This window comes from Oncorhynchus kisutch, linkage group LG9, assembly GCF_002021735.2.
Source record: "Oncorhynchus kisutch isolate 150728-3 linkage group LG9, Okis_V2, whole genome shotgun sequence".
In the NCBI taxonomy this organism is placed as follows: domain Eukaryota; kingdom Metazoa; phylum Chordata; class Actinopteri; order Salmoniformes; family Salmonidae; genus Oncorhynchus; species Oncorhynchus kisutch.
The window spans coordinates 22,983,021-22,997,434 of record NC_034182.2 but is presented as its reverse complement, the minus strand read 5'-3'; the positions used below and the strand labels follow the sequence as shown (position 1 = coordinate 22,997,434).

The following is a 14,414-nucleotide window of genomic DNA, read 5'->3' as shown; positions in this document are numbered from 1 at the left end:
ATCAAAAGTAACAGTCAGTATCTGGTGTGGCCACCAGCTGCATTAAGTACTGCAGTGCATCTTCTCCTCATGGACTGCACCAGATGTGCCAGTTCTTGCTCTGAGATGTTACCCAACTCTTCCACCAAGGCACCTGCAAGTTCCCAGACATTTCTGGGGGGAATGGCCCTAGCTCTGTCCCGCCGATCCAACAGGTCCCAGACGTGCTCAATGGGATTGAGATCCGGGTTCTTTGCTGACCATGGCAGAACACTGACATAGCTGTCTTGCAGGAAATCATGCACAGAACGAGCAGTATGGCTGGTGGCATTGTCATGCTGGAGGGTCATGTCAGGATGAGTCCGCAGGAAGGGTACCACATGACGGAGGAGGATGTTGTATCTGTAATGCACAGCGTTGAGATTGCCTGAAATGACAAGCTCAGTCCGAGGATGCTGTGACACACCTCCCCAGACCATGACGGACCCTCCACCTCCAAATCGATCCCGCTCCAGAGTACAGGCCTCGGTATAACGGTCATTCCTTCGATGATAAATGCAAATCCGACCATCACCCCTGGTGAGACAAAACCGCGACTCGTCAGTGAAGAGCACTTTTTGCCAATCTATCTATCAATGTGCTTGGTGGGTGCAATATGAAACAAACTGCACATTTTGATGTCCAACCACAAGCTCTGATCTCGTCAATTCAGGTCTCTATTCTTGTTCCATTCTAGTGTCTTCCAAAAATGAGGAAGGAACTAGTGTGTGGCAATGTAGCCAACCATAAGAAGAAGTTGATCAAAATGTATCAACGGCTATTCTATTTTCTGTCTTTGTACATTTCTCTAGAGTCTTTCTCTGTTTTTCTCTGTGACGGTGTAGAGGGGTTTGTCAGAACGACTGTAGTTATAGAGAAAGTCACTTGTCTGTGGGAACAGAATGGAGCACACCTTGTTCTGTTTGCTACTATGTAAGTACTGAGTTAGTGTTTGTATATGAACACTTATTACCTGATTTACTAAGAATTTAAGGGAAAAAGGAATAAGACATTAATATAAATGGTGTTTTATCCCTTATTGAGAACATTGCAAACGCTTAGTAAACAGCACTAAAAGGAAATTTCAGCAAATATGGTGTAAGAATATATGAAGCGAGAGTGAGTGACCACTTTACCTTGATGTTTGAAAGTCAATATATATAAAAAATATTTAAATAAATAAAAAGAGTTCTTAACTGTTATCAGCTTTTCTAGCTGATGCCATGCAGACCTGGTTAGCGTGGTGATGTGCATTTAACCAGGTCATCACTCAGGAACTAAAGAGTGGTGTTAAATCAGTGGTTGCAAAATGTGCTGTCAATGACAATGAATATAAAATGCAATATTTGTTGGATGTGTTGTAGTATTATTGTAAATGGTTGAGGGTTCCTTCACTACAGTTATAGTAAACTGTGCTAAAAAGTTAATGAGTGGTGTTTTGGATCTCTGTACTCTCTCTGGGAAGTCAGTGCCATTTATGGGAAGTCAGGTGCCAACATGGGAAGTCAGTGGACATTTAAAGCTGCAGTATGTAATCGAAAATACCACAAAATTGTCAGCCTGTGCTTGTTGTGGTATACGGCTGAGGGATGGGGCCTAAAGAAATGAATTCATCTACATTGTTTACAATAATTGTAATAAAATAACCATATTATAGGTTATGATGGGATAAGACAGTTGTACTAAGCTAATGAGGGAATTCAAAATTCTACTCTTCAAGAATAAATGGCTGTTTCATTTAAAAGTGCAAAAATCGATGTAGAAACCGCAGATTGTACCTTTAAAATAAAGTACAGTATGGATTTGGTAAACAGTGACATGAATATGGCATGCTATTTATTTCAAGCTAATATTGGAATATTGTGACTTTCTTTGTTGTAGTGCTGAGTACACACATCTACTCTGGACACTCTGATGATGACGATGGTAGTTATTTGTACACTTGATCAAGCCTTCATCTCTTGATGCTTCATCATATTTCTTTGTTTGTGATTTTTTAAATGTGCTTTTGAGTGTTAACATGTTAACAAATAACATGTGTAAAGTAATTGTTTCATGCTGGTTTTATTTATTGCAGGACCGGCAAAGGCTGTTCTGACCATACAACCCAAATCCTCCCAGATATTCAGTGGAGAATCTGTCACTTTCAGATGCAACATACAGAGGGGAGACGTCACACACTGGAAATACACATGGAGCAAGGATGATGTAGACTTACCCACTCGGAAGCATAAATATGAGATCAGTGAGGTTAAGATTTCAGACAGTGCAGCCTACAGGTGTCTGGGTACACATATTGATCAGAAGAAGCATCCTAAGTGGAGTGATATAGTCAGACTGACAGTGACAGGTAAGTCATCGTATCTCTCATTCACAACAGTGCCTCCATGCCCATAACCACTTGACATTGGGTCATTGATTATTTCATCATTTTAAAAAGGTCCGCCTACAGTGGTTGGATGCGGATTAGGATATACCAACGGGACATTCAAAACTGTAATATCTTATGTTTCTCCGAGTTGTGACTGAACGACGACATTAATAATGTACAGCTGGTGGGTTATACACTCTATCGGCAGGATTGTCTTACCAGCAGCCTCTGGTAAGACAAGGGGTGGCGGTCTATGTATATTTGTAAACAACAGCTGGTGCACGATATCTAAAGAAGTCTCTAGGTTTTGCTTGCCTGAGGTAGAGTATCTCATGATAAGCAGTAGACCGCACTATCTACCTAGAGAGTTTTCATCTGTATTTTTCGTATCTGTCTGCATACCACCACAGACCGATGCTGGCCCTAAGCCCACCATAAACAAACAGGAAAACGCTCATCCTGAGGCGGCTCTCCTAGTGGCCGGGGACTTTAAATTAAATCAGTTTTACCTCATTTCTATCAGCATGTTAAATGTGAACCAGAGGGAAAAATACTCTAGACCACCTTTACTCCACACACAGAGATGCATACAAAGCTCTCAATCACCCTCCATTTGGCAAATCTGACCATAATTCTATGCTCCTGATTCCTGCTTACAAGCAAAAATTAATGCAGGAAGCACCATTGACTCGATCATTAAAAGAGTGATCAGATGAAGCAGATGCTAAACTACAGGACTGTTTTGCTAGCACACACTGGAATATGTTCCGGGATTCTTCTGATGGCATTGAGGAGTACACTACATCAGTCACTGGCTTCATCAATAAGTGCATCGAAGACATCGTCGCCACAGTGACTGTACGTACATACCCCAACCAGAAGCCATGGATTACAGGCAACATCCGCACCAAGCTAAAGGGTAGAGCTGCCGTTTTCAAGGAGCGGAACTCTAACCCGGGAGCTTATAAGAAATTCTGCTATGCCGATGAACCATCAAACAGGCAAAGCGTCAATAGAGGACTAAGATTGAATCGTACTACACCGGCTCCGATGCTCGTCGGATGTGGCAGAGCTTGCAAACTATTATAGACTACAAAGGGAAGCACAGCCGAGTGCTGCCCAGTGACACAAGGCAAGTAACACTGAAACATGCATGAGGGCATCAGCTGTTCCGGACGACTGTGTGATCACGCTCTACGCAGCCGATGTGAGTAAGACATTTAAACAGGTCAATATTCACAAGACCGCAGGGCCAGACGGATTACCAGGACGTGTACTGCGAGCATGTGCTGACCAACTGGCAAGTGTCTTATTTACGTACTTAGAGACTCGAAATTGAGCTCAAGTGCATCCTGTTTCCATTTATCATCCTTGAATGGAGTCCATCTGTGGTAAATTAAATTGTTTGGACATGATTGGAAATTTGAAAAGGTACACACCTGTCTATATAAGATCCCACAGTTGACAGCGCAGAGCTCTACGGAATTGTCCGTAGAGCTGCGAGACAGGATTGTGCCGAGGCACAGATCTGGGGAAGGTTACCAAAAAATGTCTGCAGCAATGAAGGTCCCATCAACACAGTGGCCTCCATCATTCTTAAATGGAAGAAGTTTGGAACCATAAAGACTCTTCCTCGAGCTGACCGCACAGCCAAACTGAGCAATCAGAGGAGAAGGGCCTTGTTCAGTGAGGTAACCAAGAACCCGATGGTCACCCTGACAGAGGTCCAGAGTTCCTCTGTGGAGATGGGAGAACCTTCCAGAAGGACAACCAACTCTACAGCACTCCAGTAATCAGGCCATTCTTGTAGAGAAGCCAGGTGGAAGCAACTCCTCAGTAAAAGGCACATGACAGCCCGCTTGAAGTTTGCCAAAAGGCACTTAGAGGACTCTCAAACCCTGAGAAAAATGATTCTCTGGTCTGATGAAACCAAGATGGCACTCCTGAATACCAAGCGTCACAACTGGAGGAAACCTGGCACCATCCCTAAGGTGAAGCATGGTGGTGGCAACATCATGCTGTGGGGATTATTTTCAGTTTTCAGCGGCAGGGACTGGGAGACAAGTCAGGATCGAGGGAAAGATGAACGGTGCAAAGTACAGAGAGATCCTTGATGAAAAACTGCTCCAGAGCACACAGGATCTCAGACTGGGACAAAGGTTCACCCTCTAACAGGACAGTGACCCTAAGTACACATCCAAGACAACGCAGGAGTGACTTCGGGACTCTCTGAATGTCCTTGTAGCGTCTTACCCAAGAAGAATTGAGGCTATTTCTGTTGTGGAAATTCTAATAAATAATGAGTAGAGACAAGGTCAATCACCAATCAGGATATTACTTTATTCAAACCTTATTAATAAGGGAACACAGAGCAATTGCTTCTACAATAATGAGGCTGGTCAACTCAACACTCCCAAGTGTTGTGGCTAGCAGCTCTGATACAAAGAATACAAAATACACATTTTATAGCAAGTCCCATGACAAACAACAGATGTATGGGAATGGGTCACAAGGTGAGACTTGATATATGATCAAGGAGTATCCCCCAGCCAGATAGTATTTGTTATGAAAACTGTTCTTATTGTACAGAGCTTAGGCCCCTAAGACGAGGCTCTGATCTCATCCCTGGTACAGAAACACCAACTACTTATAGGGCTTAAATCAATTGTAGTCCTGAGGCGAGTGAGCCTCTGGGTCATACACTATCCCAGGATAGGTATAATATCAGAGATTACATACAATGGTTCCAGACACTACCCCACACAACTTGTCTCAGACCGTATCTCCTCCAAGGCCAAAGGAGGGAGTGACTGGCACACAGACAAGTATTTTTTTTCCTAGTATTTTTATAGTATGAAAACGTTCCAACAACAGCTAAATCTATGGATTAACCAAGCATGTTTCCAGATCTTTAAATTATGCTCTTTTCTCACAGCCCTGCCCAAAGCTACACTCAACATAACACCAAACCCTGCATACACTGGAGAGACAGTAACTCTGACGTGTTCAGTGGGGTCTGACAGAGGCTGGAGCTACACATGGTACAAAGGCAACACTAAGAAAGTAGTGACATTGTCTGGCAGACACTCTACAACAGGAGCCACCTTCACCATCAGTAGAGCTGCTGATTCTGACCAGGGTCTCTACTGGTGTCAGGGAGCGATCCAGTCCAGATCCATATCATCAATCATCAGTGATCCTGTCACTATCACTGTGAAAGGTGAGTAATTGTGTGTGTGTGTGTGTGTGTGTGTGTGTGTGTGTGTGTGTGTGTGTGTGTGTGTGTGTGTGTGTGTGTGTGTGTGTGTGTGTGTGTGTGTGTGTGTGTGTGTGTGTGTGTGGACATCACTGTATATGTCAGCAATCTGATGACCAGATCTTGGTAAGTCAGACAGTTCAGAATGTATACTGTATGTTCAGAAATGACAACTTATGATATGGTCATATTGTGGAAAATTCTGATCAACATTATTTTACATTCTAAGCTATGTGATAATGTTTATTTTCTGTGTTGTGTCTGTGCAGAGAGACCTGCGGCTGTTCTGACCCTCCAACCCAACTGGCCCCAGATTTTCAGTGGAGAGACTGTCACTCTCAGATGTGACATACAGGGGGGAGAAGAGATTGAGTATGCTTTTTATAACAGTGGGAAGTTGGTCTCCACCAAAACAGAGCCTGAGTACAGAATCGATCCTGCAAAGAATGGTCTATATACCTGTGAAGGTCTTCAGAAAAGAAATGGCTTAAAACACTCCCAGACAAGTAATGTTATACAATTAACTGTGTTAGGTAAGTCTGTTTTTATGGGATTGCAAGAGAAAGAGACAGAATAGTGAGAAAAAAACATAAGGAATGAGGTCAAATAGCAGACAGAGATCAATGATCAATTATATTTAGATTTTAGGGTAAGGTACTATACCATAATAACAAAATGGGTAATTTTTTTATCTTAAATTATTTGAACATTTAACAAATTTAATCGTGTCATTATCCTTTGTAACAGATCAACCCCAAGCTGTCCTGAGTGTCTCTCCTCAGTGGCTGGACCCTGGAGACTCAGTTACTCTGAGCTGTTGGGTTAAAGAGTCATCTACAGGCTGGAGGTTCTTCTGGTACCGAACTGTTCCCTACACAGCTAGGTTACTCTCCCTGTCAGATAGGTCCTACTCTGTAGAGCCTCTATCTGGCAATGGGACTAGTGAAGACTCCTACACTCTGATCCCTACTGGTCCTAGTCACACAGGAGGATATGTGTGTAGAGCTGAAAGAGGAGACCCAGTTTATGACACACTCTACAGTAAACCTCAGTTTCTCTGGTCAGGAGGTAACTAACCGCATTGTAACTGCATTTAATCACACTTAAGTCCCCCTCATGTGTATATATAACTATAATTTGACTCTGTCACTCTTTGTTTCAGAGCCGCAACCTTCAGTGTCTCTCAAAATGAGACCTAACAGAAATCAACACTTTAATTCTAAGTCTCTCTCACTAAGCTGTGAGGAGAAGGGGAACTCTACTGGATGGAAACTGAAGAGATACAGAGAGAAAGCAGTGGATTCAGAGTGTGGCTCTAACTGGGGATCAATAGCAGGATCCAAATGTACCATAATGTTAACATTCTCATGGGACAGTGGAGTGTACTGGTGTGAGTCTGGATCAGGAGAGTACAGTAATGCTGTCAACATCACAGTGGTTGGTACGTCTATTGTCCAACATTCACTAACCTTTTTTACATTACAACATATAGAATAGAATACAAGCTCATCGGATGTTAATATATTGTGAGTGATTACTCCAGATTTACAGTTTTATTGATATATTATGTTACACAGTTGGCCCTCTGATCCTGGAGAGCCCTGCCTATCCCATAACTGAGGGAGACTCTGTGACTCTGCGCTGTACAAATAGATATCAGGAAACAAACCCAATACCGAAGGTTGATTTCTACAAAGATGGAGTACTCATCAGGAATGAGACCACAGGAGAAATGACCATCCCTGTAGTATCCAAGTCAGATGAAGGCTCCTATAAGTGTACATTTAATGAAGAAGAATCACCAAAGAGCATGGTGAGAGTGAGAGGTGAGAAAATAATAATGATCACATTACATTTTCATCTCTGGTCATCAGAGATTTGTAGTGTTAAAAAGCATACTGTAGGTTTGGAGTTGCAAGCTCAGGCTGGTCATCTGATCTCAAGTCAGTTGCTAAATATATATAACGTATCTACAGAATTGTTTCACTTTGTCCATGTGTTGTTCTCTCTCCAGGCGTAACTCCTGGACCCTCTACATCAGTCCTAGTAGGAGTGGTTGTGGGCCTGGTTGTTGCTGGTGTTCTATTGACCATTCTCCTGGTACTGCTGTGTCGATATAAAAATGCCAAAGGTGAGACTTTTATAATTTCTCATTAAACCTTTTTGTTCATGTTTAGGAGAAAAAAATTCTAATTGCAAAAATTCAAAACATTAATGACCTGATATAATAGTATGCATTTCTCATTACAGATTCCTGTTGCAACAGGACATTCTCGTGAGTACACCTGTCTTTCAACTATGTTCCTTTCATACAGTAAAATATAATCTGTGTGTTTCATGACTTTCTCTCCCTGTAAGGCTTCCCCAGCCCCAGAGCACCAACCAACAGGACCAAGAATCTACCCAGGGACGGGCTCCTGATCCTGGGTATACACTTTTGCAGCATGGTCAGTCTCTCAGTCCAGACCACTGTCTCTCTCCCCTCTCTGTAATTTCACACGCTAACTTTTCACCATTCACTTTGTATACAACATGCTACTGTACTTTAAGTCCCTAGACAAGCTGAGGGAAAATCAACACATTCATCTTTCTATCTGTTCTTTGACCAACAGGTATCTACGATACAATCACTCCCTCAGACAATAATGACAATGGTATTGTATACTGTATGTTAAGTTAAGCATGAATACAGGGGGGAGAAGAGATTGAGTATGCTTTTTATAACAGTGGGAAGTTGGTCTCCACCAAAACAGAGCCTGAGTACAGAATCGATCCTGCAAAGAATGGTCTATATACCTGTGAAGGTCTTCAGAAAAGAAATGGCTTAAAACACTCCCAGACAAGTAATGTTATACAATTAACTGTGTTAGGTAAGTCTGTTTTTATGGGATTGCAAGAGAAAGAGACAGAATAGTGAGAAAAAAACATAAGGAATGAGGTCAAATAGCAGACAGAGATCAATGATCAATTATATTTAGATTTTAGGGTAAGGTACTATACCATAATAACAAAATGGGTAATTTTTTTATCTTAAATTATTTGAACATTTAACAAATTTAATCGTGTCATTATCCTTTGTAACAGATCAACCCCAAGCTGTCCTGAGTGTCTCTCCTCAGTGGCTGGACCCTGGAGACTCAGTTACTCTGAGCTGTTGGGTTAAAGAGTCATCTACAGGCTGGAGGTTCTTCTGGTACCGAACTGTTCCCTACACAGCTAGGTTACTCTCCCTGTCAGATAGGTCCTACTCTGTAGAGCCTCTATCTGGCAATGGGACTAGTGAAGACTCCTACACTCTGATCCCTACTGGTCCTAGTCACACAGGAGGATATGTGTGTAGAGCTGAAAGAGGAGACCCAGTTTATGACACACTCTACAGTAAACCTCAGTTTCTCTGGTCAGGAGGTAACTAACCGCATTGTAACTGCATTTAATCACACTTAAGTCCCCTTCATGTGTATATATAACTATAATTTGACTCTGTCACTCTTTGTTTCAGAGCCGCAACCTTCAGTGTCTCTCAAAATGAGACCTAACAGAAATCAACACTTTAATTCTAAGTCTCTCTCACTAAGCTGTGAGGAGAAGGGGAACTCTACTGGATGGAAACTGAAGAGATACAGAGAGAAAGCAGTGGATTCAGAGTGTGGCTCTAACTGGGGATCAATAGCAGGATCCAAATGTACCATAATGTTAACATTCTCATGGGACAGTGGAGTGTACTGGTGTGAGTCTGGATCAGGAGAGTACAGTAATGCTGTCAACATCACAGTGGTTGGTACGTCTATTGTCCAACATTCACTAACCTTTTTTACATTACAACATATAGAATAGAATACAAGCTCATCGGATGTTAATATATTGTGAGTGATTACTCCAGATTTACAGTTTTATTGATATATTATGTTACACAGTTGGCCCTCTGATCCTGGAGAGCCCTGCCTATCCCATAACTGAGGGAGACTCTGTGACTCTGCGCTGTACAAATAGATATCAGGAAACAAACCCAATACCGAAGGTTGATTTCTACAAAGATGGAGTACTCATCAGGAATGAGACCACAGGAGAAATGACCATCCCTGTAGTATCCAAGTCAGATGAAGGCTCCTATAAGTGTACATTTAATGAAGAAGAATCACCAAAGAGCATGGTGAGAGTGAGAGGTGAGAAAATAATAATGATCACATTACATTTTCATCTCTGGTCATCAGAGATTTGTAGTGTTAAAAAGCATACTGTAGGTTTGGAGTTGCAAGCTCAGGCTGGTCATCTGATCTCAAGTCAGTTGCTAAATATATATAACGTATCTACAGAATTGTTTCACTTTGTCCATGTGTTGTTCTCTCTCCAGGCGTAACTCCTGGACCCTCTACATCAGTCCTAGTAGGAGTGGTTGTGGGCCTGGTTGTTGCTGGTGTTCTATTGACCATTCTCCTGGTACTGCTGTGTCGATATAAAAATGCCAAAGGTGAGACTTTTATAATTTCTCATTAAACCTTTTTGTTCATGTTTAGGAGAAAAAAATTCTAATTGCAAAAATTCAAAACATTAATGACCTGATATAATAGTATGCATTTCTCATTACAGATTCCTGTTGCAACAGGACATTCTCGTGAGTACACCTGTCTTTCAACTATGTTCCTTTCATACAGTAAAATATAATCTGTGTGTTTCATGACTTTCTCTCCCTGTAAGGCTTCCCCAGCCCCAGAGCACCACCAACAGGACCAAGAATCTACCCAGGGACGGGCTCCTGATCCTGGGTATACACTTTTGCAGCATGGTCAGTCTCTCAGTCCAGACCACTGTCTCTCTCCCCTCTCTGTAATTTCACACGCTAACTTTTCACCATTCACTTTGTATACAACATGCTACTGTACTTTAAGTCCCTAGACAAGCTGAGGGAAAATCAACACATTCATCTTTCTATCTGTTCTTTGACCAACAGGTATCTACGATACAATCACTCCCTCAGACAATAATGACAATGGTATTGTATACTGTATGTTAAGTTAAGCATGAATACAGTATAGAGTTGTTGTTGCACTAAGTAGAGATATTAGTGTATTACCTGTATGCTTCAGATGCTGGTGCTGGTGCTGCTGGACCAAGTGATGTGATGTACGCCCAGATTCAACTCAAAGAGTTGGACAAGAAAAATAAAAGTAATTCTCAACCGTCACATAAATTAATACAAAATGCAGCATTGTTTTTCACTCATAAAAAAAGTCCTCCTCCTCAGAAATGCCAGCTGATCCAAACGAAAATCCAGTCTATTCTGAGGTCAAGACAGGGAAGGTCACGGGTGAGACCCATTCTACAGGTTGGCAATCAGTGAAATCTAAATGTGCGATTTTGGAATTTTGATGAAGATGTGCAATAATCTCATTCTTTCATTTGTCCATTTTCATCAGCTTAAACAGAAGGCCAAAGCCAAAGAAGAAAGGTAAGACTAGACATCCCTCCATATTTCCCCTCACTCCTCTTTTTATTTTACCTTTATTTAACTAGGCAAGTCAGTTAAGAACAAACTCTAGTTTGAGGGTTAACTGCCTTGTTCAGGGGCAGAACAACAGATTTGTACCTTGTCAGCTTAGTCCAACTCTCTAACCACCAGCTGTATATTATTCTGTATATTCACTGGTTATATATATTTGTTTTGTATTTTCACCCCTTTTTTCTCCCCAATTTCATGATATCCAATTGGTAGTTAGTCTTGTCTCATTGCTGCAACTCCTGTACGGCCTCAAGAGAGGCAAAGGTCAAGAGCCATGCGTCCTCCGAAACACAACCTAACCAAGCTGCACTGCTTCTTGACACAATGCCCATCCAACCCGGAAGCCAGCCGCACCAATGTGTCGGAGGAAACACCGTACACCTGGCGCCCGTGTCAGCATGCACTGCACCTGGCCCGCCACAGGAGTCGCTAGTGCGCGATGAGACAAGGATATCCCTGCCGGCCAAACCCTCCCCTAACGATGCTGGGCCATTTGTGCACCGCCCCATGGGCCTCCCGGTCGCGGCCGGCTGCAACAGAGCCTGGACTCGAACCCAGAGTCTCTAGTGGCACAGCTAGTGCCTTAGACCACTGAGCCACTTGGTAGGCCTGGTTATATTATTCTAATGTGTTATCCTTACCCCTTATAGAAACTGCAAATCCACCTGAGGCAGATTTGGTCTATTCTCAAGTGAAGCCAGGCACATCCACAGATAAGACAAATTATAGTCGTATGCTATTGATATTTAATATGATACTAATATGGAACTAATTCTTCAATGTCAAAGTATACTTAATCTATTGTTAGGTTCTGGACAAACTGTAGTAAAAACTCAGACGGACAACTAGAAAAAGCTCAAACCAAGTTTATTCCCCCTCTGGGTCATACATCTGCAAAGACAAGGCATGAATACACAAGCACATATATTTATAACTTTGCACTAGGTGAGGTCAACTCCTTACAAATCTAGACAACCAATACATCTCCGTTGCTAGGCAGGGATTTAATTGGTACCTCTCACTGGTGTAGTCAGACCTGCCTGATACTAAAACATTTGTGGGCATGGAAGTGTATGTGTGAGATAGGACTGTAGGACTGTAGTAGACGAGTCATTGTGGTGGGCCTCTCTGGTCTCCCTCCCAGAGGTTTCTTCTCACTTCATCTGTTGATTTGACCTCAAGACGCATTCTTCACTCCTCCTTAGTTCCGCAGCTGGCCTGCCTTATCAGTGATTAACTGTTGCCCTTCACCTCCCTCCTTAGAAAAATGGAACAGAATATTAACATTCTACACTCAGTAACTTTCCACACACCTAGTTCCAATCTACCCTTCATTGGCCCCAACATATACATTCCTTATACATGTGAAGTAATCAATCGATTCTAGAATGATAACATGAATAAGTATATTTCAAGCTAGATTTCAACACTACTTAAAGGACGTCTATTTGTTTGATTCTTAAGAGTTTGTTTGACTGCCTGTCCTAAACTACTTTGTGTGGTGAAATGTTGCAGGTCCTTGAGGGATGGAGGGATGGAGGGATGGAGGGACACACGCAAACACACGCACGCACGCACACACACACAATAACACCTTGTACATTAAGGATTTTTTTCTTATTTTATTTATCAACAGATATATTGTATGTAAGCATGGTTTGATTGTGTATTATTGTAACAGCTTTTTATTATAAGGTGTAATGATGATGGATCTTATCTGCAGCTACAGTAATTGTATCTGCTTTGTGTTGTGTATTGAATTGTACTGTATTGTTGTAAATGTATTACAATGGTTATCTTTGATTTATTATGTCTGTTATTCAGATGATAGAACAACATATTTGCATATGAATTTCCAAAATATTATAAGTATTATTCATGTTTTCTTCTAATGGCCTGTACTTTTACATTATCTTTGCATTATGCTTTTTCGAAACTTTTTTTTATCCACCTGATGGAATGAGTGCTTTCTTACAGTAAATGGATGTTGTCATTGTAAATGTTTCCATAAAACCTAATTTGGTCAAACCTCCTTTCAGCCTAGTATAGATCTTAGGCTCCCAAATGTTTGAGTTAAAGGGCTTCTTGTGACTACCCATCCCGAATCCGGGAGCGTAATCATCGCCCGACACTAATTAGCATAACGCAACGGACATAAATATCCCTAGAAAATATTCTTATTCATGAAAATCACAAATGAAATATATTGAGACACAGCTTAGCCTTTTGTTAATCACCCTGTCATCTCAGATTTTCAAAATATGCTTTACAGCCAAAGCTACACAAGCATTTGTGTAAGTTTATCGATAGCCTAGCATAGCATTATGCCTTGCTAGCAGCAGGCAACCTTGTCACAAATCAGAAAAGCAATCAAATTAAATTGTTTACCTTTGATCAACTTCGGATGTTTTCACTCACGAGACTCCCAGGTAGATAGCCAAAGTTCATTTTTCCCCCAAATATTATTTTTGTAGGCGAAATAGCTCCGTTTGTTCTTCACTTTGGCTGAGAAATCGCCCGGAAACGGTGAAAAATATTCCAAATTAGCTCCATAATATCGACAGAAACATGGCAAACGTTGTTTATAATCAATCCTCAAGGTATTTTCCTAATATCTATTCCATAATATATCCGTTGGGACAATTCGTTTTTCAGTAGGACCGATTGGAGTAATGGCTACCTTTGTATTTTACATGAGAATCTCTCTCGGAGCCACCATGTGACCACTTACGCAATGTAGCCGCCTACGGCTATTCTTCAACATAAATGCGTAAATAAATGCGTAAAACGTCACAATGCTGTAGACACCTTGGGGGATACGTAGAAAGCGTAAGCTCGTTGATGGCACATTCACAGCTCAATAGGGACTCATTGGAACGCAGCGCTTTCAAAACCTGGGACACTTCCGGATTGGACTTTTCTCAGGCTTTCGCCTGCAACATCAGTTCTGTTATACTCACAGACAATATCTTTAAAGTTTTGGAAACGTTAGAGTGTTTTCTATCCAAAGCCGTCAATTATATGCATATTCTAGCATCTTGTCCTGACAAAATATCCCGTTTAAAACGGGAACGTTTTTTTCTCCAAAAATGAAAATACTAGAGTCGCAAATTAAAGGGGCAATCTTCTATTTCTGCATCCATTTCTGGACTTAATTATATCTACCCATTGAATCTTGAGAAATATAACATAAATGCCTCATGAACAAAGTTCAAATGCCAAACCCCATTTTTCAGAATGACTTATTAGGGAAGAGTGTGCCTGAAAAGAAC

At 41.5% G+C, this 14,414-nt stretch overlaps 1 protein-coding gene across 4 annotated transcripts; it reads left to right on the top strand.

The window, feature by feature from the left end:
• Positions 1–832: 832 nt before the first annotated feature.
• LOC109896928 (sialoadhesin) lies at positions 833–13,540 on the top strand. Of its 4 annotated transcripts, XR_004211038.1 has the most exons (23): positions 834–951; positions 1,900–1,944; positions 2,096–2,368; positions 5,325–5,609; positions 5,915–6,178; positions 6,393–6,713; positions 6,808–7,086; positions 7,223–7,471; positions 7,660–7,776; positions 7,896–7,920; positions 8,004–8,092; positions 8,258–8,299; positions 8,730–9,050; positions 9,145–9,423; positions 9,560–9,808; positions 9,997–10,113; positions 10,233–10,257; positions 10,341–10,428; positions 10,594–10,635; positions 10,730–10,810; positions 10,888–10,950; positions 11,060–11,091; positions 12,658–13,540. XR_004211038.1 is itself a non-coding variant. In XM_031832172.1 (21 exons), the coding sequence occupies exons 1-20, from the start codon at positions 921–923 to the stop codon at positions 10,763–10,765; spliced, it is 3,177 nt and encodes a 1,058-aa protein (XP_031688032.1). In that variant the 5' UTR covers positions 834–920; the 3' UTR covers positions 10,766–10,810; positions 10,888–10,968. The 4 variants fall into 4 exon arrangements, 1 of the variants encoding a protein (XP_031688032.1); XR_004211037.1 differs by having other exon boundaries at positions 11,060–13,340; XM_031832172.1 differs by lacking the exons at positions 11,060–11,091; positions 12,658–13,540 and having other exon boundaries at positions 10,888–10,968.
• Positions 13,541–14,414: the final 874 nt, after the last annotated feature.